At 40.1% G+C, this 24916-nt stretch overlaps 2 protein-coding genes across 2 annotated transcripts in view; one reads left to right on the forward strand and one right to left on the reverse strand.

The window, feature by feature from the left end:
• On the forward strand, nucleotides 1-17580 carry dnjb6 (DnaJ homolog subfamily B member 6). The gene is given in 11 exon segments (NM_001140136.1): nucleotides 1-115; nucleotides 2522-2617; nucleotides 5012-5121; nucleotides 7733-7798; nucleotides 7947-8057; nucleotides 12362-12505; nucleotides 13392-13557; nucleotides 13559-13645; nucleotides 13871-13941; nucleotides 16118-16303; nucleotides 16633-17580. Coding segments are annotated over 10 exon segments (1077 nt in total). The 5' UTR covers nucleotides 1-115; nucleotides 2522-2552; the 3' UTR covers nucleotides 16704-17580.
• The window catches only part of LOC106599327 (transient receptor potential cation channel subfamily A member 1), a 12859-nt gene continuing 4241 nt past the window's right edge, over nucleotides 16299-24916 (reverse strand). The window contains exons 9-29 of the mRNA XM_014190500.2: nucleotides 24290-24426; nucleotides 24137-24185; nucleotides 23942-24041; nucleotides 23732-23832; nucleotides 23177-23346; nucleotides 22541-22705; nucleotides 22243-22357; nucleotides 21618-21784; nucleotides 21361-21451; nucleotides 21191-21250; nucleotides 20955-21053; nucleotides 20642-20712; nucleotides 20242-20434; nucleotides 20049-20138; nucleotides 19604-19773; nucleotides 19328-19457; nucleotides 18990-19181; nucleotides 18831-18899; nucleotides 18155-18259; nucleotides 17717-17826; nucleotides 16299-17496 (exon numbers count right to left, since the gene is read on the reverse strand). Of these exons, the coding sequence (XP_014045975.2) occupies nucleotides 17307-17496; nucleotides 17717-17826; nucleotides 18155-18259; nucleotides 18831-18899; nucleotides 18990-19181; nucleotides 19328-19457; nucleotides 19604-19773; nucleotides 20049-20138; nucleotides 20242-20434; nucleotides 20642-20712; nucleotides 20955-21053; nucleotides 21191-21250; nucleotides 21361-21451; nucleotides 21618-21784; nucleotides 22243-22357; nucleotides 22541-22705; nucleotides 23177-23346; nucleotides 23732-23832; nucleotides 23942-24041; nucleotides 24137-24185; nucleotides 24290-24426 (2574 nt within the window). The 3' untranslated portion in view covers nucleotides 16299-17306. The remainder of the gene's footprint in view (nucleotides 17497-17716; nucleotides 17827-18154; nucleotides 18260-18830; nucleotides 18900-18989; nucleotides 19182-19327; nucleotides 19458-19603; nucleotides 19774-20048; nucleotides 20139-20241; nucleotides 20435-20641; nucleotides 20713-20954; nucleotides 21054-21190; nucleotides 21251-21360; nucleotides 21452-21617; nucleotides 21785-22242; nucleotides 22358-22540; nucleotides 22706-23176; nucleotides 23347-23731; nucleotides 23833-23941; nucleotides 24042-24136; nucleotides 24186-24289; nucleotides 24427-24916) is intronic.

Consider the following 24916-nt stretch of genomic DNA (forward strand, 5'->3'; position numbering starts at 1 on the left):
AAATTTCTCTGGAGCAAATAGCATTTTCTGGAATAACCCTAAGTGGAAAACGATTATAAATCAGCACTGGGAACTTATACGTCTATAAAATAAAACTGGGACGCTGAAGTGCAAGGTAACTTGACTTCGTCTTTTGTTTTACTAGTGACACATTACTTTGAGTTTGATTGCTGGGCATCACCAGCATCACAAAAACATTAACGTTAGCTACAGTAGCTTGTTGGCCTGTTAGTTAGCAATACCTATCTAGTCATAATGATCAATTTGACAGCAACGCAAGTTACAGCAAAATGTAGATGTTGGCTAGAACACTCAGTATGGTCTTTCGCTTTGGTGTTATTCGTGTTGAGTTGCTAGATAATGTTTCTTGCTAGGAGGTACACAGTCAGTACGGCGAACAAAACTGGGGGTGTATTCATTACGTCTTGCAACGGAAACCGTTTAAGAACCAAACGGAAACAGAGCAAGCGGAACGAAATGGAATTTGTCCAATAGAAACTCGTCTTCGTTGCAAAAAGTTTTGTTGTAAAACGTTTTGCAACAGACAACGTTTTACAACTATTGGTGTAATGAATACACCCCTGGTTATGCTATCGAGCTAACGTTGGCATAATGAGCAGCACAAACGCATTAGCTAGATATGGTGGAAAGAGAAATATGAGACTGTACCAAGTTCTATAACGGTACATTTATTTTGAAGTGAAAAAAATAGGTACATAACTAAACAGTAGCTAGCTAGCTGACACATACCTGGCTAGCAGGCGTAGCACAACGCGTTATTTCCCACTACTCGTACATGTTAATACAGACCTGGAGTTTCAGTATACTTGGGGGGGTTGTCGTCAATCAGGCATGTTTATTGTGAAGTTGTACTAGGGGTTAAACTCAACACTGCGCCAGAATTTGACCTCTTTGGATGATAAAGCGTTGACCTTATGGCACCGTAACCCTCCAGCTGTCATTCAGACATACGAATTACTTACTAGACAACTGCCAGTCCTGTCTCGGGAGGATAAAGTAATTGGAGTCCAAGATTAGCCTATATTCAAGGTGCTTCGGTACTTCCAAGCACGGTACTTATCTTGGATATTTTGTTCCCTGAATCCTGGGGAAATAATTGGCCATTTGCACCGTAGTTTGTATAAGATTAGCCAAGTTTTTCTCAACTCCATGATGTACATCACATCCAGTACAGGTACGTGGGTAAATTCACTGAGCAAGCCAAGCCAGTAAAAAAGCCATATTACAACCTATGTTGTGATAATTGCATTGTTTGCTTTATAACCCATTAGTTCATACACCATCATGATATACAATAAGGCAGTGACAACAAAAAGACAAGTCACACAGTGGTGGAATAAATTCAACTACACATACGTTTGTTTCATCACAAAACCAGAGAGCAACATCTGTCCGGTGAAGTCCACAAAGCAAATATTGCATACAAACAGTTATATCACCTGCAGCATGGTCAAGCAAGTTAATGTTTTCAACAGTTTACTAAACAACTAGTGATTTAGAACCATAGTTACTGTAAGTCAGCACAATGACAACAGGAGCACTGCCTCTGCTATTCCAGCACCATTTACACTTAAACATCAAATCAACAAGACTATATATGCCTTGTTTTTAGTTTATTAAGCTAACTTAAAGATGCCATAAAAAATGTAGTCCAATCAATGATGCTAAATATTGTGTGTGTGTGTGTGCATGCAATTAAAACAAATGTTGACTCACCCTACTTGTAGACTAGTTGAATGCCAATGCCATCCTTCTCTCTCATGTTGGCAAAACGGTCTATGACTCTGTCATACAGTACACTTGTACTTTTTGTTGTCATTGACTAACTAGCTGAAATGCTTGCTAGCCTGACTTCCTTTCATGGGCTAGCTAGTTAGTTAATGTGAGACTGCTAGGCTACATATTGAACTTCAATCGTCTCAGGCCAGTGGCACAGCATACTCATTTATGGATGGATTAGAATACATAGATACATGGGCTACACATACTGAGAGAGGGCGCTGTTTCCCTAGCTTGGATGATTTCTCTGGTGACATTCAGCCTCTTGCAAATTGACAGAACATTTTGAAAACACAGAGGGATGAAAGATAATTATGGTATAATTTTAATGTATTTATTGAAATATTTGGGGAAACCTGGCTTTCATTGGCATCCATGAATACACACCACTGATCACATCAATGGAGTTGAGCGGAGACAACTAGATCGAGTCGCTGTCAGTCATAACTTGTAAAAATAAACATCTTACACCCTTACCGTGTACCTCTGTTTTTCCACCCGAGCTGCGTGCTTTTCTTTGATTTCTGAAATTATTGCTTTTTACTAAAACATTTGTCAAATGCAACCACTGACAGCGACTCAATCTAATCGGAGGTACGCTCCGCCCACAGTCGTCGCAACCCAACTCCACCGAGATGTATATATCGTGGATTTGAGAAACCCAACTAGTTTAAGATGTGCACTCCTGCGTCTTATACTTTACTGTTTTCTCTTTACACAGGTTGAAAAGTTGGAAAAAGTTCTACAAAACCATGGTGGAATATTATCAAATTTTAGGTGTCCAAAGAAATGCATCTCAGGAAGACATTAAAAAAGCGTAAGTATTATTGTCAAGTGCTGTATACAGTGCCTTCAGAAATGTTCACACCCCTTGACCTTTTCCACATTTTGTTGTGTTGCAGCCTAAATTTTAAATGGATTTAATTGAGATTTTGTATCACTGGTATACACACATTATCCCGTTAATGTCCAAGTGGAATTATGTTTTTATACATTTGTACAAATGAATTAAATGAAGAGCTAAAATGTCTTGAGTCAATAAGTATTCAACCCCTTTGTTATGGCAAGGCTAAATATGTTCAGGAGTAAAAATGTGCTTAACAAGTCACATAATACGTTGCCCGGACTAACTCCGTGTGCAAAACAATGATCTGTAAGGTCCTTCAGTTGAGCAGTGAATTCCAAACACAGATTCAACCACAAAGACCAGGGAGGTTTTCCAATGTCTCGCAGACGGCACGTATTGGTAAAAAAAAAGAAGCTGACATTGAATATCCCTTTGAGCATGGTGAAGTTATTAATTACACTTTGGATGGTGTTTCAATACACCCAGTCACTACAAAGATACAGGTGTACTTTCTAACTCAGTTGCTGGAGAGGAAGGAAACCGCTCAGGGATTTCACCATGAGGCCAATGGTGACTTCAAAACGAATGGCTGTGATAGGAGAACACTGAGGATGGATCAACAACATTGAAGTTATTCCACAATACTAACCTAAATGACAGAGTGAAAAGGAAGCCTGTACAGAATAAAAATATTACAAAACATGTGTCCTGTTTGCAATAAGGCACTAAAGTAATACTGCAAAAAATGTGGCAAAGAAATTAACTTTATGTCCTGAATACAAAGCATTATGTTTGGGGAAAACACAACACATCACTGAGTACCCCTCTTTATATGTTCAAGCATGGTGGTGGCTGCGTCATGTTATGGGTATGCTTGTCATCGGCAATGGCTAGGGAGTATTAAAATAAATGGAATAGAGCTAAGCACAGGCAACATTGTAGAGGAAAACCTGGTTCAGTCTGCTTTCCAACAGACTCTAGGAGACATTCGCCTTCCACCAGGACAGTAACCTAAAACACAGGGCCAAATATACACTGGAGTTGCTTACCAAGCAGACGTTGAATGTTCCTGAGTGGTGTAGATGAAATTTGGACTTAAATCGTCTTGGAAATCTATGGCAAGACTTGAAAATGGATGTCTAGCAATGATCAACAACCAACTTCAGAGCTTGAAGAATAAAACAAATAATGTGCAAATATTGTACAATCCAGGTGTCTAAAGCTCTTAGATTTACCCAGACAGACTCACAGTAGTAATTGTTGCCAAAGGTGATTCTAACATGTATTCTCTTAGGGGTGTGAGCACTTATGTAAATTAGATATTTAATTTTCAATACATTTTGCTAAAATGTCTAAACATGTTTTCCCTTTTTCATTATGGGGTATTGTGTGTAGATGGGTGAGAGAATTCATTTTTTAAATTCAGTCTGTAACACAGCGAAACGTGGAATAAGCCAATGGGTATAAATACTTGCTGAAGGCACTGTATGTATTCCAATAGATCAGGGAGGGTCAACTTTGATCTGAACTCATGAGGGCTGCAGTGGTTTGCGGGTCTGTGTACCCACATCCATACCCACACATGCAGTCAGAGGGGGCCCTAAGGGATATTTTGCCATGACTCATGGTATGTTAATATGATATCTGAGTGCGAGCAACAAAATCAATGGAGACCCACCGGTCTATAATTTGATCATGATTACTACAAGTTTAGATAGCTGGCTAGATTGATAAATTAATCTAAATCATTTTAGCTGACATGGGCTAATTGAGTTGCCTGGCTACACAAACTCCTTGCTCCGGGCCATACGCTACGCCAATGTTAGTTTGTTCTCCGCAATGAGTCTGGATCTGAGTGCCTCCCCAACAATTTCTAGAACTCAAACACATTCTAGCCATTCTGGTTGGTCCTAGAAACCAATGGGTTGGGTCAGAGCCAGAACACACTTGGGTGAAGCAGCATTTTGAAAATTCATCATTGGCGTTGAGACTGATTGGATAGAGATGATCCAAATGCTGATGACTTTTTTTGTATCACACCCCTCATTTTGACCTCGCCACAAACGACTTCAACAATGGCAGTCTGACTGAAGTACAGTTTGTAGTGAACAGAGCAGTGGAAGAATTCTGTCGTCAGCTAACTAATTGAGTGGCTGACATAAGAGAAACTGTTGATGCACAACCACGTTTGGAAATTGCATTCTGCTGTTCTATTTTTGTTTTTCATAAATGTTTTGCTAGACTGGCACTAGATGTAGATGGGTTTTTCTGATATTTTAAATGTGTGATCTATACTGGGATAATGAACTGTTTGTATGAAACAGGCCCCTTGAGTTGCTGTCTAATGTATTTCTAAACTTTCAGGTACAGAAAATTGGCACTGAAATGGCATCCAGATAAAAACCCAGAAAATAAGGAAGAGGCAGAGAAAAAGTTCAAGGAACTTTCTGAGGCCTATGAAGTTCTGTCAGATGGTAAGTCATACATTTTGAAAGGTGTTTGAAGTCGAGAGAAAACAGTATTTATGATACACTGAGCAAAAATATAAACACAATATGTAAAGTGTTGGTCCCATGTTTCATGAGCTGAAATAAAAGATCCCAGAAATATTCCATATGCACAAAAACATATTTCTCATATATTTTGTGCACACATTTGTTTACCTCCCTGTTAGTCAGCATTTCTCATTTGCCAAGATAATCCATCTACCTGACAGGTGTGGCATATCAAGAAGCTGATTAAACAGCATGATCATTACACAGGTGCACCTTGTGCCGGGGACAATAAAAGGCCACTCTAAAATGTGCAGTTTTGTCACATAACACAAGGCCACAAATGTCTCAAGTTTTGAGGGAGTGTGAAATTGACATTCTGATTGCAGGAATGTCCACCAGAGCTGTTGCCAGAAAATGTCTCTACCATAATCCATCTCCAACGTCGTTTTAGAGCATTTGCAGTACATCTATCCAGCCTTTCAACCGCAGACCACATGTAACCACGCCAGTGTCGTTTGGGCATGCGGTTTGGTGATGTCAACGTTGTAAACAGAGTGCCACATGGTGGCGGTGGGGCTATGGTATGGGCAGGCATAAGCTACGGACAATGAACACAATTGCATTTTGTCGATGGCAATTTGAATGCACAGAGATACTGTGACGAGATCCTGAGGCCCATTGTCGTGCCATTCCGCTGTCATCACCTCATGTTTCAGCATGATTATGCAGGGCCCCATGACGCAAGGATCTGTACACAATTCCTGGAAGCTGAAAATGTCCCAGTTGTTCCTTGGCCTGCATACTATGCGAAGGAGATGTGTTGCGATGCATGAGGCAAATGGTGGTCACACCAGATAGACTGTTTTTCTGATCCACGCTCAAACTTAAATATATCTTTTTAAATGTACACTATATATACAAAAGTCTGTGGACACCCCTTCAAATTAGTGGATTCGGCTATTTCCGCCACACCCATTACTGACAGGTGTATAAAATTGAGGGCACCGCCATGCAATCTCCATAGACAAACAGTGGCAGTAGAAAGACCTTACTGAAGAACTCAGTGACTTTCAATGTGGCGCCGTCATATGATGCCACCTTTCCAACAAGTCAGTTTGTAAAACTGTATAATGAAAGTGCTGTTATTGTGAAGTGGAAACGGCTTGGAGCAACAACGGCTCAGCCGCGAAGTGGTAGGCCACACAAGCTCACATAACAGGACCGCCGAGTGCTGAAGTGCGTAGCATCTAAAAATTGTCTGTCCTCAGTTGCAACACTCACTACCCAGTTCCAAACTGCTTCTGGAAGCAACGTCAGCACAAGAACTGTTCGTTGGGAGCTTCATGAAATGGGTTTCTATGGCCAAGCAGCTGCACACAAGCCTAAGATCACCATGCACAATGCTAAGCGTTGGCTGGAGTGGTGTAAATCTCGCCTCCATTGGACTCTGGAGCAGTGGAAATGCGTTCTCTGTAGTGATGGATCACGCTTCTCCGTGTGGCAGTCCGATGGACAAATCTGGGTTTGGCGGATGCCAGGGGAACGCTACCTGCCCCAATGCATAATGCCAACTGTAAAGTTTTGTAGAGGAGGAATAATGGTCTGGGGCTGTTTTTCATGGTTCTGGCTAGGCCCCTTAGTTCCAGTGAAGGGAAATCTTAACGCTACAGCATACAATGACATTCTAGACGATTCTGTGCTTCCAACTTTGTGGCAACCGTTTGGGGAAGGCCCTTTCCTTTTTCAGAGGGGTCCATACAGAAATGGTTTGTTGAGATCGGTGTGGAAGAACTTGACTAGCCTGCTAAGGGCTCTGACCTCAACCCCATCAAACACCTTTGGGATGAATTGGAAGGCAGACTGCGAGCCAGGCCTAATCGCCCAACATCAGTGCCCGACGTCACTAATGCTCTTGTGGCTGAATGGAAGCAAATCCCTGCAGCAATGTTCCAACATCTAGCGGAAAGCCTTCCCAGAAGAATGGAGGATGTTATAGCAGCGAAGGGGCGATCAACTCCATATTAATGCCCATGATTTTGGAGTGAGATGTTGGCCGAGCAGGTGTCCACATACTTTTGGTAATGTGGTGTATCTGTGACCAACAGATGCATATCTGTATTCACATTAATGTGAAATCCATAGATTAGGGCCTAATGAATTTATTTAAATTGACTGATTTCCTTATGAACTGTAACTCGGCAAAATCTTTATGTTGCATTTAAAAAAAAATTGTTCAGTATTTATGAGTAATGCACTGATATCGGCATCCATGACATGTAAGGTCCATCTAACCAAAATATATATTTTTCTTGTCAAGGAAGCTGTTTGTTCACATACCATAGCAGCACCCACAACAGTTGTGCTATTGTTGAACTATGTGTTAATGCAATGTTAGGTTGCATTTGATTCCTTTTGAAATTCCCCCTAATAATACCATAAGAGATGTACGCTGATCTGCAGGTACTGCCCCAGAATGATTTCCACCTGAACGCTTGGCAAGCATAGTGTTTTTCACTTGTTATCATGCTGTTTGAGTAATTTCACTTTGTTTTGATGGGAGTTGACGTTTTTTTTTCATATTCTGTTGTAGCCAACAAGAGGAACATGTATGATCGCTATGGTAAAGAAGGTCTAACAACAAACAATGGAGGAGGTGGTGAGTCCTTTCTTTATTAGGCTCTTGGCGGATATCTCAAATGTGTGCATTTATTTTGTGGAAGTGTTAATTTTGTAAATCTGTAATAAGCAATCGTAACACTTATTATTATTTCCACTAACCATATTTATCCTTTGTTTTCATTTAGGTGGACATTACCACAATGGTGATCACTTCAACGAAGGGTTCACGTTCCGCAATCCAGAAGACGTCTTCAGGGAGTTCTTTGGGGGTCGAGATCCTTTTGCTGATTTCTTTGGTGAGCATTTCTGAGCGTTGTTTTTTGAGTATTGGTAAGACATTGTAAAAATATATATATTGTTGTCAGAGCGAGCTGCAGACGGAAGTGAGGGACAATCAGTAGGAAATAGGCGAGCAAAGAGAATGAAGGACAGAGATGAGAGGCAGCCAGAGAAGGAAGGACGGAGAGGAAAGAGGGAGCCAGTCGTCCTTTATGAGGACCATGTTGGGTTGGTTACTAGGGACTTAGAAGACTTATTCTAGCAACTGGTAATATTAATAATTTAGTTCAGAGCATCTACTAAATTGGAGTTTTACGGTTAGTAAATTGCATTACATTCACTTTCAATTATTAGATCTATTTATATAATAATGCAAATAATTTGCTGGGTACTTATTTATGTCCTGCTTACAGTGCCTTCAGAAATTATTCACACCCTTTGACTGTTTCCACCACATTTTGTTGTGTTACAGCCTGAATTTAAAATGGATTAAATTGGGATTTTGTGTCACTGGCCTTCACACAATACCCCATAATGTCAAAGTGGAATTATGTTTTTCGAATTTTTTACAAATTAATGAAATATTAAAAGCTGAAATGTCTGGAGTCAATATGTATTCAACCCCTTTGTTATGGCAAGTCTAAATAAGTTCAGCAGTATACATGTGCTTAACAAGTCACACAAGTTGCATGGACTCAAACTGTGCAATACTAATGTTTAACATGATGTTCAAACGACTACCTTCAAAAGGCACTCGCACATCTGAGCTATCTTTGTTGCAGGTGCATGGTAACAGTTGAATAAAATGAGAAGATAGAAGAAACCCGCACACTGCTCTTGATAGGGGCATAATTCATGTTCACATTTACAACACAACATACATAGGCATTTCATCATTAAGACCTTTAGGAAATAATGTCTGGAGGGTGAAAATCTCAAACATTCTTTTGCTTAGGGGAGGTGATATAAATAATACTCTGTCTGATATCTTAACTTTATCTATGTCACAAAATCTAAAGGTAGAAATGTCATGTTTTGGGTTAATTAAAATGTACTGCGACTAGATAATCCCTGTCGTTTCTCCTAATTGAACTTTTATGTTCACAGATTCTCTGTGAGAACGAGAAGTTTTACCTACATAGCACAGCCCACATGGACATTTAGTAATTGGGATAACATGGGTGGTGGAGCACGTAATAATGTCATTTATTTCGAACCGTTTTCCTGCGTGTGGGTGGCAGAAATATTCACACTTCATCATATTGTTGCACTGTGCACAACCTCTGCATTTATAGCTACCATTCGGAAGAGGGCAAAAAAAAGACTGGCTGATTTATTTATTTTTTAATAATTTTATTTTTATTTTTTGGGGCTGGCAGTTGCCATGGACCAATTTAATTTATGGCGTAAATTGCGATCTCTCCTATATACAATAAGTGGTGGATTCTTAAATTCAGCTGGGTCCGATGATAAAACATGCCAGTGGCTACCTTCCAATGCCTCGCAAAGAAGGGCACCTATTTGTAGATGGGTAAAAAAATAAAAGCAGACATTGAACATCCCTTTGAGTGAAATTATTAATTACACTTTGGATGGTGTATCAATACACCCAGTGTCTGCAAAGATACAGGCGTCCTTCCTAACTCAGTTGCTGGAGAGAAGTCCAATAGTGACTTTAAAACAGAGTTTAATGGCTGTGATAGGAGAGAACTGAGTATCGGTCAACAACATTGTAGTTACTTCACAATACTAACCTACATTTTATTTATTTTATTTCACCTTTATTTAACCAGGTAGGCAAGTTGAGAACAAGTTCTCATTTACAACTGCGACCTGGCCAAGATAAAGCAAAGCAGTTCGACACATAACACAGAGTTACACATGGAGTAAAACAAACATACAGTAGAAAAATAAGTCTATATACAATGTGAGCAAATGAGGTGAGATAAGGGAGGTAAAGGCAATAAATAGGCCATGGTGGTGAAGTAAATACAATATAGAAATTAAAACACTGGAGTGGTAGATTTGACAGTAGATGAGTGTGCAAAGTATAAATACTGGGGTGCAAAGGAGCTAAATAAATACAGTAGGGGAAGCGGTAGTTGTTTGGGCTATTTATAGATGGGCTATGTGCAGTGATCTGTGAGCTGCTCTGACAGCTGATGCTTAAAGCTAGTGAGGGAGATAAGTATTTCCAGTTTCAGAGATTTTTGTAGTTTGTTCCAGTCATTGGCAGCAGAGAACTGGAAGGAAAGGTGGCCAAAGGAGGAATTGGCTTTGGGGGTGACAAGTGAGATATACCTGCTGGAACGCATGCTACGGGTGGGTGCAGTTATGGTGACCAGCGAGCAGAGATAAGGCGGGACTTTACCTAGCAGGGTCTTGTAGATGACCTGGAGCCAGTGGGTTTGGCGACGAGTATGAAGCGAGGGGCAGCCAACGAGAGCGTACAGGTCGCAGTGGTGGGTAGTATATGGGGCTTTGGTGACAAAACGGATGGCACTGTGATAGACTGCATCCAATTTGTTGAGTAGGGTGTTGGAGGCTATTTTGTAAATGACATCGCCAAAGTCGAGGATCAGTAAGATGGTCAGTTTTACGAGGGTATGTTTGGCAGCATGAGTGAAGGATGCTTTGTTGCGAAATAGGAAGCCAATTCTATATTTAACTTTGGATTGGAGATGTTTTATGTGAGTCTGGAAGGAGAGTTTACAATCCAACCAGACACCTAGGTATTTGTAGTTGTCCACATATTCTAAGTCAGAACCATCCAGAGAAGTGATGCAGGTCGGGCGGGCAGGTGCAGGCAGCGATCGGTTGAAGAGCATGCATTTAGTTTTACTTGTATTTAAGAGCAGTTGTAGGCCACGGAAGAAGAGTTGTATGGCATTGAAGCTCGTCTGGAGGATTGTTAACACAGTGTCCAAAGATGGGCCAGAAGTACACAGAATGGTGTCGTCTGCGTAGAGGTGGATCAGAGACTCACCAGCAGCAAGAGCGACATCATTGATATATACAGAGAAGAGAGTTGGCCCAAGAATTGAACCCTGTGGCACCCCCATAGAGACTGCCAGAGGCCCGGACAACAGGCCCTCAGATTTGACTCACTGAACTCTGTCGGAGAAGTAGTTGGTGAACCAGTCGAGGAAATCATTTGAGAAACCAAGGATGTTGAGTCTGCCGATGAGGATGTGGCGATTGACAGAGTCGAAAGCCTTGGCCAGATCAATGAATACGGCTGCACAGTACTGTTTCTTATCGATGGCGGTTAAGATATCGTTTAGGACCTTGAGTGTGGCTGAGGTGCAACCATGACCAGCTCTGAAACCAGATTGCATAGCGGAGAAGGTGACAGAGTGAAAATAAGGAAGCCTGTACAGAATACAAATATTCATCAACAGGCATCCTGTTTGCGATAAGGCACTAAAGTTAACCTGTAAAAAATGTGGCCAAGAAATTAACTTATGTTTGGGGTAAATACAACACATCACTAAATACCATTCTTCATATTTTCAAGCATGGTGGTGGCTACATCATGTTATGGGAAACAGAATAGAGCTAAGCACGTGCGAAGTCCTAGAGGAAAACCTGGATCAGTCTGCTTACCAACAGACACTGGGACAGAAATTCACCTTTCAGCAGGACAATAACCTTAAACACAAGGCAAAATATGCACTGGAGTTGCTTACCAAGAAGACAGTGAATGTTGCCAAGTGGCCGAGTTAAAAATATTGTGCAATTCAGGTGTGCAAAGTTCTTAGAGATTTATCCAGAAAGACTTGCTGCCGAAGGTGATTCTAACATGTATTGACTAAGGGGTGTGAATGCTTGTATAAATCAGATATTTCTGTATTTCATTTTCAGTACATTTGTAACAAATTCTAAAAACATGTTTTAATTTTGTCATTATCGGGTATTGTGTATAAAAATAAAAAAAACAATTTAATCCATTTTGAGTTCCGGCTATAACACAACAAAATGTAGAATAAGTCAAGGGGTATGAATACATTCTGAAGGCACTGTATATTTGTCCTGAAATGGAAATGTGTTTTTTTGCATATCCCAACTCCCCCTTGGACACCCTCAGAAATTAGGTTCACGGTCAGCCATTAGCAACGTCAACCCTGGCGCAATTAGGGTTAAGTGCCTTGGGCACATCGGCAGTTTTTCACCTTGTTGGCTCAATTATTCGAACTAGCGACCTACCTGCTGACCTATAGCTGAAAGCTTGCAGTCTATTTCTCATTGTTTATAGCTTGAGTTGTCATCCGGAAACTGAAGTCTTTCTTCTCTTATCGGTTTTTCTTTTCTTCTCATGCAGGAGGGGATCCGTTTGGGGATGAGTTTTTTGGTGGAGGGCGGAGGCACCACAGGGGGGTGAGCAGGAGTCGGACGGGGGGTCCCTTCTTCGGGGGATTCGGAGGCTTCCCACCCTTCGGTGCAGGTTTTACAGCATTTGAACCAGGTCAGGAAGCACTGGTCCCTCTTAAAAAAATGTATATATTCCAAAGAAACAAACCTTTTAATTGTTATGTTATTACATGTAACTAATTACCAGTTCACACTGTATTTTCTTGGGAAATACCAGGTCCTGTCTGTACTGTCAAACTGTCTAGGGGCGAGTCGGGTATGTTAAGCCATTTTGGGTTTTTTTCATTCGGTATCACTACATCGAGAAATATTGTATTATTTCTAACAAAGATATCTACATATATTTCAGGACATTTTTTACAATTTTATTTAACTAGGCAAGTCAGTTAAGAACAAACCCAACTGGGGAAGGAATTTATATATATTTTCTCCCCAATTTCACCCACTAATCACACGAATGTGACGTGTCTTCAAAATACTGTGCATATTATGCATAAAACTGACCAATCATCATTTTGTATGGAGTATATCGATTAGCCATTGGCTCAACTTGGCCCTGGCCAAATGGAATAATTTACCCCAAAGTAACTATTTTGACTATATTAGCCCACACAGCTACAAAGATGCACTTTCATGCTGATGTGTAAAACGGTCTTAAAATTATCTACTTTGGTTTAGATAAAAACATCATGAAACCTACAACACACTACATTTATTTGACTTTTGAAAATCTACTTTTTGGACCTAACTTGCTTACCACTTTTTTTCATGTGGTTCTTCCTTCAGACTCCATGATGACCCTTTCCTAAATATGTGGTCACATGGTTCATTTTTCTGTATGATTTCCTAGAAACAAGGGGTGGCTCCACTAATTCTTTGGCACAACTTACCCCTCTCTCCCCTACAGCTATCAATCCAGAGCATTTAGATATGTTTGTTCTGGATCCATGAGTGAATGCCATCTCTCTGTTCTCTGACAGGCTTTACCTCTTTTGGACACATGGGTCAGATGGGTCACATGGGTCAGATGGGTCACATGGGTCAGATGGGCCACATGGGTCAGATGGGCCACATGGGTCATCTGGGAGGAGGCGGCGGCCACGGCGGCTTCACCGCCTTCTCTACCTCCTTTGGCGGTGGGGGTGGGTGGAGGTGGAGGTGGTGGGATGGGCAACTTCCGCTCTGTGTCAACCTCCACCAAATTCATCAACGGCAGGAAAATCACAACAAAAAGGTACTTTAGATTAGTAGTAGCTCTCTTAACCACACAGTGAAGTTGATATTTTTTTTGTCTTTAATTGTGATAGTTTCAAGGGGGGAAAGAACAGTAGATGGCTAGTTGCAATTAGGCTAGATAGCATCTGATGATAAAGTGTATCCTTTACCATTGGTTCTTTTAGAAGTGCATTGATTTAGAAAAGGAACACTAAAATGTATCTTAAATTCCCCCATACTTTAGAATTGTGGAGAATGGACAGGAACGAGTAGAGGTGGAAGAAGACGGACAGTTAAGATCTCTAACCATCAATGGTAAGGAACAACTACTGCGACTGGATAACAAGTAATCTCCTGGAGCATTGCCAGCACAAACTTGAGCTTAAAAAACAATGTTATACCATTGTTTGGATGTATGTACTTTTTGTTTTTCCCTTGTTAGCATTTGTAGGTCAAGGTGTCCGTTAGGAAAATAAAATGTTCTATTCATTTTGTTAATGTATTTATGAATTGGAGCTGTCAACAATTTGGCTTAGGATGGTGTGTTTTTACTTGCGTTTGGGTAAGTTAGGACCGGACAACTTTTGTTTGTACTGTCTTTCTGTATGCACTTCTTCGCTCTATTGCAGTCTCCATGGGCTTATTGCCTTCGATAGTGTTTTGGACAAGGAACGCATTGTGCATTTAGATAAAGCATGACTTGGCTTTTTCGTCTGGACATTAATATGAGTGTTGAACTGGAAAACTTAACCCTTGCTTTAAAACCCTGTTTACGACCTGATTGCTTGTCTAACCTTTGTTAGTAACATTTCTTTTGTAAAATGCGTGTAGAAAGTGTTAATATGCTATTTTATTTGTTCTAATACGAGTGTATTTTGTTTTTTTGTTCATTTCAGCATGTATGCCAATAAATGTTCCTCAGTCTTAATGTTATTATTGCATAACCATGCACAAATTAATGATTCATTATATAAATTATATATGAATATACAACGAATTTTGTGTACTTTGTAAAACAATTTAAAATCAATAAATATGAATTTCATCCTTTTTGGGGATGGGACGAACAGTCTTGGGTGGCGTGGTGTGCGCTTTCTTTTAACAGAACAAGCAATTCATCGTCATGAGTTGCTAAATGCTGCTTTAATTACGGAGGATAGGTCACTCTGTGTGTGTGCATGCTACTGTACTAACTGCATGAACGTGCTTTCTATCTTCTAGAGATCTTTCTACGTGTGTTCTCTCTTTAGTCTTTTGCTTGAAATGGCTTCGTCTTGTCATTTACTTATCTTTGTGGTGTGAAGGCATAGTCGGTGGGGGATATTATTTCCATGTGCATGATATCAATGGGTCAGCTGAGTCCATAATAAAGTAGCATGAGAGCTACTAGGACCATAATCAATGTATTGTAGTTTGGGTAAAGGCAACTTGACAAAGTTCCATGCATTTATTGTTTAGCCTCATTCACATGTATCTCTGTGAGATTATCAACTCCCCATTTTTACATTTCAGGCCAGGGCCAGCCCTAGCTTTTTGGGGGCCCAAACGAGATTTGGTTTAGGTGCCCCCCCACCTTGCGGCTAAAAACGTTTTCTTGGTCCCCCTGTTGACGGCGGAGAGAATTATTTGTTATTTTTCTAAGTACATTTACTGCAATTCTACACATTTTCCTACGGGGTACAGAGACAATGTTGCAGTTTTAAAGATCATTTTCCCCAAAAAAATGTTAAGCAAATTTCCTGCAATTCTACACATTTTGCCATGACTTATGCCATGTTCATATGATATCTTGAGTGAGAGTGGGGCCGCCTGGAGGTCAGGGTCCCTGGGCACATGTCCTGGGTGTGCCTGGTCAGTAATTTGGCCATGATTACTTCAAGGTGTAGATAGCTGGCTAGACTAATTCACCCAATTATTATTATTTTTTTACTTTTTAAGCTGAATTGAGTGACTGACATTACAATACAAGAGAAAAACTGCTGATGCACTACCACATTTTGAAATTACACCTTGTATTCTAACTCAGTAAATTCCTAAAAACAAACGCTTATGCCCAGTGCCGGCACTGGGGATTATTCTTTACAGGGAAATATTTATTGTTGTTGCAGATAAAAAAAAAAAAAGATGCAATATAGAACAACAGACTGATCTCTTTCTCTCTTACACACACGATACAGCATGTATCTCTCTTCTGTGTTTCCATGCCCCAAAATAATGCAGTTTATTGAATAAGCCACAACGTTCACTACAATACGGCCTGTTCAAGATTTTGCAGCATTTTACAACGTCTCCGCCACTGTCCCTTTTTATGCATTTTTCAATTAACTGTCCAGTTCAACATTATCCATCGATGGTTGCACCTGTTTCGGTTCATTCATTTCCATGTCTGTCCTGATCCATGCATGGAAATCCATTGAAGGGTTTCCTATTGAAGACTGTATGTACTGTAGGAGGTAACTGGTACTTACAACACCCCCATTCCTCTCTCCAGGGACAAAGCCTAATGCCGCAGTCCAACAGGAGGAGTGCAGACAAACTGTTACTGCACACTCCTCTAGTGCACACGCCTCCCGGTCCCCTGTTTCCCGTCCTCCTCATCATCATGTAAAGACTTCCTCCCAGACTTCCTCCCACAGTCCCAATCCAGACAGAGAGGAGGGAAGGAGCCCTGCTTCAGGTTAGAACCCGTTTTAATACATGACCCCAAACATTACCGTAATAGTACAGTAGTACAGTTTTACTTACAAGATTCATTGATTGGAGAACGTGTGTAGGCATTCAATTCTCAAACAAAGTGGAATAATGTGTTATCAATAGTTTTCATACTGTAGTTCTGGGCCTGTGTTCACAAAGCCTTTTGCCTTTTAAATCATGATGAATAAGACAAGGAGAGACCTGATCCTAGATCAGCACATCTACTCTGAGACGCTTTGTGAATACGGGTCCTGGACTCATTGGATTGACATTCAAATAAGCTGTCCTTTTTAAAAATGTATTTCTCTCCAGGACACAGTGAAAACAAGAGGAAGAAACCCATGCCCGAGCCCACAGAGGATGCCAAAAAGAGAAAAACATAATGGATTCACTATACACATCAGATCCTTGTCCTTCTAGTCAGCTACATAAACAACATGTCATTAATACACCCTTAACAAGTAATATTGTTTGAAGGACACTTAAATATGGGGTGATCAAAGCTCTTTATCAAGCATGCACACATACTATAAATGCATAATCCTGACTTCTTTTCTAGTATATATCCTATCTTATGACCATTCGAAAATACCAAGAGCAAACATCCCCATGTGGTTATATTTGACCAAATGATTCAGAAAACCATGCAAATTACAATTGAAATGATTTTAAATCGTGACACTTGTGTTTCCTTACATACTGTAATGTGCATTACTAAAGGAACACTATGTCAATTAGTTTAACTGCAATATTGGATGGGTGATGTGCAGGGGTCAAATTGTGATAAGTTTTAAGGGTGGTGGTAGTTGTGTGTGTGTGGGGGGGTTATGTGTATTAATAATAGTCAAAATCAAGGAGGATGCACCAAGTCTTCTTTTGTTAACAATGGTGATACCATACCCCGACATTCCTTCTTAATCCGACCCCTGGTTTTGTGTACAGTGCATTTAGTAGGAAACAGCCCATGATAATATATGTGATAGATGTTACTTCCTGGCTGCCAGTGCCCTCAGCAGAGGGTTCCATTTGCTCTGACAGGGGAGGGGCTTGTCCCTGTAGCCCTGGAACAGCTGAGGACCGTCGTGCTCTTCTGCCTCTGAACTGATCTCCATCTTCTGAACGATCAGCTTCAGAAGGTTGTGCTGCTTCTCAATAATATTAGACATTTCCTTCAACCTGGAGAATGAATACATGATCTATTTGAATAGTCTCAAAAAGAGTGTAGAGTGGAAGCACTTAATAAAACATTTACAGAATGCACTAAATACTCATACATGTTTTAATACTGATAAACTAAATGCAGATAAACATTTGAATGTTAATACTTGTAGTGTATTGCTCTGCTGTTGTATTTAAATAAGGTCAAACAAACAACTGGTGTGAACTAAGTACTTACCTGTACTTCTGTTTACTGATTTCCTGTTCCATATGTGTAGGTGGATGGGAGGTGAGGTTGAGAGTGGTTCTCTCATGCGCCATACCCAGCATTGAAAATAACATTTCTCTCTGTTAAAGGAGATTCAAACTATTCATGACTATGTCGTTTACCAAGCGCCTCCCATACCAAATACCAAATGATGGGCTTGGGAAACATCCATGTCTCTCCATGAATATTTCCATGTGGAATATTAGTTGATTTAAACAATCCTTTAAACTAAGTGATTCAAAAATGTTATAGATCATCAATATATAAACTAAAGAAAGTCCTTTGAGAAGATCTCAAAATATTTGTTCTGTTCTTTAGTTTGAAAGCCCTTCAATTTTATACAAACATTCAAATGACAGTTAGCAACATATTCTTGGGAAAAAATGACCACTTGTAGAAGGGACATACCTTTCCGTCACAGGCTCTGTTAGGGTACTCAGTGAGCGAGGTCCGATCAATCCTCTTCATTAACCAGTACGGCATCTTCTCTTCCAGACTAGTGTGAAGCTCAATCTGTTGAATAATGATTTATAATATACAGTCCCGTGAAAAAGTATTTGCCCCCTTTCTGATTTTCTCTATTTATGTGTCAGGACTTGAAACGAGCAGTTCATGCTTGAAAACCCACAAATGTCACTGAGTTAAAGCAGTTCTGCATGCAAGAGTGGGTCAAAATTCCTCCACAGCGATATGAGAGACTGATTAACAACTACAGGAAGTATTTGGTTGTAGTCATTGCAGCTAAAGGTGGCACAACCAGGTATTGAGTGTAAGGGAGCAATTACTTTTTCACACAGTGGAATTTGGTGTTGCATAACTTTGTTAATTAAATAAAGAAAATAAGTATACTTTTTTTTTGTTATTTGTAACCTCAGCTTCCCTTTGTCTAATATTAGGTTTTGGTTTAAGATTGGATAATATTCAGTATAAAAAAAGATTCAAAAATAGAGAAAATCAGAAAGGGTGGAAATATTTTTTCACACACTGTATGTCTTACTTTAAGATCCTGCCAGTCAATCACCAGTGAAGATTTTGAAAATGCTTTATGAGTTTGAAAAAGCACAACAAAGAAATCAAAACACACCTGCATTCCAATTTGCTTCAGCTCAGCATTTGCCTGTACCTCTGCTATGTCACCAACAGCCAAGCCAATCTGTCACACAGTCATGTAGTTGTAATGAAGCATCAGTTGTTTATAAAGGGAGTATAGGGAAATGGCTTCATGTAGGATTTCAGCACTTACCATTAGGTTAATGAGGAGAATGGGCACAGCAAAGGTGAACATAACAAAAATGCAGTAGGTCAAATATGGGAACGGCAGAATCCCTCCCAGAAATGGCTTCAGGACATTTTCTTGGTAGTTGAGTTCTCCAACCATCATGACAAATGTTTGCATGATTACTAGCGGTATGCTAGCTCTATTTTCAAAATGTTTCTGGGAACAACAATGTATAAAGTAATTGTAAGAATGCGTTATACAAGTACAGATACAAGTTAGCTGCCATTTTAAACAGATTTTCACAGACACAATACAATGTTCAATCATCACATTTGTATATCTATATGGTCCTGTAAACATACATGATCTAGCATCAGGGCATAGAACGCCAAGGCAAAGGCCAGCAGCAGGAAGAAGAAGAGCACAATGATGCTTATAAGAGTTTTTGCAATCTCTAAAAACATCACCACGTAGATCCCAACACGTTCAAACCTGTGGACCAAGAGTAATTGTATTTGTTAAAATTGCTTTTGTTGATCAAAACATTTATTTCATCAATTTATATAAATGTTACTTCAAAGATGGGTCTCAGTAAACCTACACTGTTTTATGTCAAAAATAACTTTCAGTCTCCATACCGTTGGAAATAGAGGAGAAAGTTGATCCAGGATAGAAGAACTGCCACTACCCCAGCCTCCCAATGCCATGTGTCCTTCAGGTCCATCAGTAAAGGGATCACAAACAACAGAGAACTGATGGCAGCACCCCAGTCCAATGCATTGGTCACATCATAGAAGTACTTTGAACCCTTGAATAGAAACAAATTACATTCATTTATTTTTCAATATTGTTGCAAATTCCAGGGGGTAGCACTGACTGGGACTCGAACCCCGGTCCAGCAACTGTCAACCCAACACCTTAGCCATTAAGCAAAGATATCCAAACCCCTTGACAAGGTCGCCAGGTGTTGGGTTCACGTCGCTACAATATATTTGACATCATGTTGAATCGCACTACCAGATAAATCACATATCATGGCTTAGGGCTACAGTATTTAGAACAGCATTAGATGTCTATGATTACCTGCTGAACTATCTGCACAAGCTCCTTGCCAACTGCGTACAGACTCATGGCAAGAATCAGGAACATGCATGTGGTGATTATGAAGCATTGCTGTCAAGATGAAGAAGTTATTATTGAACTGGCGTGTGAGACACATACACTTCAAAATACGTCTAATGTCTTGTTGTGGATGTAATCAGATCTTAAACTGCACCTCGTCAAGGGATGTGGTCACCATGCTGACGGATGATGATGATGATGATGATGATGATGATGGTGGTGACGTGGTATTGGTGACATTGGTGTTGAGGATAGGCTTCAGAGTATGAATGATGTGTGTCAGAGGCCCCAGACCAAGTGAGTAGATGGCCAGATTTAGCAGGTGCACTTTCATACCATAGGCATTCCTAAACAGATCAAATGAACTATATGGTGAGTATTCGCAGGTGACTATGCATTAACATATATTTTGTATATGACCTACTATATTCGGTAGCATGGCATACACGACCTTTCATTTGATGGTGCCAATATTTACAGTGTTGGAGACAGTAGTAAGATGCTAACGTTCATACATTATATACAGGTATATCCAGTCTAGAATTGTCACTCACCATTTCATTTCCAGATACTTCTTGCAGACAGGATGGGTCAAAAGCTCAATGCGGTTAAATTTCACCATGTACTAGTAAAAAAAAAAAACAATACACAGACTTTGACAACACATCAGATAATTATGTTTTCCTTTCCTTTATCCAGCAATGTTGTGTTGTGGGAATGACAAATACACCTATGACCTGTACCTGATACGGTACTGTTTTGTTTTAAAATGTTAGTTGGGGTAACTTCATTGCCCATAACTCTGGAGCAAAATACCATGTTTGAAAACTGTGAAGTTCAGTCTACAGTATTACAGTGGATACTCACGTTCAGAGCAGTGAGAGGCTGGAAGTCGACGCTTTTGTCTGCTTTTGCAAGCTTAATGACATGCATGGGAGCTTGTAGCCATCTAAAAGTGTACTCGATCTGTTGTATATATAAAAAAAAAGGATTACATTACAACACATACCCTAACTGGAACGTTTTTTGAATTTGATTAAGCAATAATGAATCTGAGTTTTAAATAAGTAATATCAGATGTAGAATAGAGAGAACAGACTTACAGAGTAGTTGTTACTATTAATGTCATCATCTGACTCCTTTACACAAGTGTCCAAAAGATGCTGTGGAGAAACACTGCACCGTTGCAACATTGACTGGGAAATGGGAGAGATTTGTATCCATTTCCTTTATGATAGTTTCCTTCATGCATAGTTTGTTGGATACAACTAACCTTGAATGACTCTGGCAGGAACTCTATCATGTCCATGACAACGCATCGCTTAGTTGACTTCACTTCGAACAATAGCATAGCCTCAGCACATCTGAAACAAGCAGGTTATATTGTACATGTCAACATGACATTGTCATGCAATTCAACTCAATACCAATCGTCAAACACATCACTGTACTGTCAAAGCATCATAACGGCACATACTGTAAGTAGTTACGAGAATAAGAATCCACTGTATTTTACAACATTGGACCAACCTCTCATTGTGGATGACAGCGATGGCTGCTTCTTTCCTGCCGTTGAGAACAGCTTCGTGGAGGAAGGAGGCATCACTCTTGTTGAGCGTTATCTGGGCCCCTCTGTCCAGGAGCAGTGTCACTGCAGCCGCATGGCCCTCTCTGGCAGCCAGATGTAACGCTGTGTTCTGCACCAACAGTAAAACATAGCACTTTGAAATTAGAACAGAGGATTGTATGTACCTGCAACTATAACATTTAAATTAACTTTTTTACAAAGAAGAATGATATCTATATAAGTGGAATACTTCCTCTGTATTTCAACACAGACATCTTACAACCCTTAAGCAAAATAAAAAGGAAAAAGACAAGGATGAGCCCACCTCAGGGTAAGGGAATGTGAAGATGAGCCCACCTCAGGGTAAGGGAATGTGAAGATGAGCCCACCTCAGGGTAAGGGAATGTGAAGATGAGCCCACCTCAGGGTAAGGGAATGTGAAGATGAGCACACCTCAGGGTAAGGGAATGTGAAGATGAGCCCACCTCAGGGTAAGGGAATGTGAAGATGAGCACACCTCAGGGTAAGGGAATGTGAAGATGAGCCCACCTCAGGGTAAGGGAATGTAGAAAATGAGAGAAACCAAACCCTGTCTTCATCTGTTTTGTCCAGCAGTTTGATATTTGAGGCCAGGAGTATGATCATGGTCTGGGTATATCCCTCTGCTGCAGCATGATGTAGACATGTCCAACCTTTATAATCACTGCAATGGCATACAGTAAACATTCATTACTACCGCAGCTGATTCAAAAAATGGGAAAAGTAGTAAAAGGATAGAGACCCTGGTTTTCACTCAACAGACCGTAGTGTAATTGAGGTTGGGGACCTCTACAGGTGCTGATGAGGGTAACAATGGTGTGTGTGTAGCAGGTCTGAAGTACTGTACCTGTGGAACAGCGTTCCTTTCCGCAGCAGCAGGTCCACCACTATAACATGGCCGCCACGGGACGCCAGGTGGAGGGGGGTCATTCCCCTCTCATCTCCCTCATTCAGCAGTCTGGTGTTGGTCATGCTCTCCAGGAGTCTGTGGCAGGTGTTTATTCTCCCATACCTGGAATAGAAAAGATTGCTCATGAAAATGTTAGCAAAGACAAATATTCTATAATATATATACATCCATTCTTGGACTTATACATTCATGATATGTACCCACTGATTCTTGAAGAATATAACTTATGAGCTTAGGTCAACTGTCGTACCCCATCAGAATGCAAAATATAAGCTTGTTTTACTCCAATGTTTGTAAACAAAGAAAATGTAAACAAACACTATATAGCCCCAAAACATGGTTAAAACTATAATGTTGATATCATAGATGCTCAATCCTTGCATCCATTCCTCGGTCTATGAATTTGAGAGCGATTACATTTCTCCAGCCCCATCCCTCAGCTTTTTACCAAACCAGGGATGGAGAGGCTGCTTTGTTAGCGTTTTTACTGCTGATCGCTGCTTTAAAGGTAATTCAACTGGTCAGTCATGTATTAAAGGTTTATAGGGTTGAATTTATTCAGAAGTAACTCACTCGGCTGCGAAATGCAGTGCAGATTTCTTCTGCTTAGACTTCTGGTCCAGTGAGACGTTCAGTCTGAGCATGTTCTTCACTGACTCTGGAATGCCCAGTCTGCAGGCATAGTGCATGGGAGTACAACCCTCATTGTCCTCTGCATCCAGGAGCTCTCTCACACTGCTGCACTGTGTAGGAACAGATGATATGAGAACTTTGTCACCTCAGGAGTTTAACAAACCAAGTGTAAACTGTCCTCTAGACCGAACAATGATTTGTAAATAGTAATTGTTTGATTCTACATGTTACTAGAAAATACATTGTCTCAATATTTTACCTTCAATACAAAGCCTAACAGTGTTGCGTTTGTTTCAGCTTCTCTACAATAGGTGGCAGTAATGCACTAAATCTTCCTACAAGATCCCCACAAGAATAGAAAAATATGAGCTCATCTTTGCAACATTGAGAACTTATGACTATGCCTTAAAAATGAACATGGACCTTGTGGTCATTTTGGAGGCTTCATCATTGTTATTAAAAGTTATGTCAGGTCGATGAATGATAGAATATTACCTTTACGAATTCTGGAGGAAGGTTTGTCAGACCTTTAGGCTGCAAGATGGCAAGGTGAAGGAAATTGCAGCCATGTTTGTCTTTGATTTTCAAATTAGCCCCTAAAATAGGAGATCATGAACATGATTATCACAAACCATACAATAGTGTAAACTAAATGTGGGAGACATTTAGACATACGGTATGTACGCCTTCCTTTGAGAAACTTACCATGTGTGAGAAGAAGGCTCACTGTTTTCCATGCGCTACAACTTGTTGCCAAAAGCAGTGGGGTATGACCCTTACAGTCAATGGCATTAATGTCTCCGCCCTGTCAAAGAAGAAATATGAATATGATAAGATTATGAAACACAGGAAATATTCATTCTGTTCTCTTTCAGGTGGTTCTTTTCATGTTCTGTTTACCTTTGAAATGAGGTATTCAGCCAATTCAGCATGGTCAAATATTGTTGTCCTGTTGGTGAAAAACATGATAAAAAAGTAAGAAAGCGTTATATCATTTTTACCCCAAAACATTGTCCAATGAAAATACATACGGTGTACACTACAGTATTTTACTTATGCAGTGGGGTTTGGCAAGCGCCATCTGTGAGATTGATGACATCACAGACTCTATCATGTGCCGATAGCATGAGTTTGACGGCCTCGGTAGCTCCCTGGGTGCAGGCAAAGTGGAGGGCTGTGGATTTGTCACACTGTAAAGCGAAGCACAAAGACATGACAGAGAATTTGTTCTTAATTGACTCGCCTAGTTAAATAAAGGTTACATAAAAAAAGAAAGAAATTACAATCAATCAGACCAATTTGAAATGATGTCAGGATATTACAGATTACAGATTAGATTTAGTGGTCATCTTCCGATGTCTCGTGGGAGTAACATGAACGGATAATGTACTAATTATGGGTGGATGATTATGGATGCATAATAACCTATTGTTACTTACCGTACCACATTGTATGAATCTCAGTTCTGAGAACCTTTCAAATGAATGCCTGTGATATTTACATTGTTTTCTATTAGAAGAACATTATCATTAAGGTTCTAATTGGTATTTTTTACGACTCAGAAGCCTTCTAAATATATGTGCTTTTGTCTGAGGAAGAACCAAAGTTATTTTTGTGTTTGATTTTGAAATCCAGACACATGAGTGTACGGTATATGATATTTATAGGTGCAGTTTGAAT

The sequence above is a fragment of the Salmo salar genome, chromosome ssa03, assembly GCF_905237065.1.
Source record: "Salmo salar chromosome ssa03, Ssal_v3.1, whole genome shotgun sequence".
Lineage (NCBI taxonomy): Eukaryota > Metazoa > Chordata > Actinopteri > Salmoniformes > Salmonidae > Salmo > Salmo salar.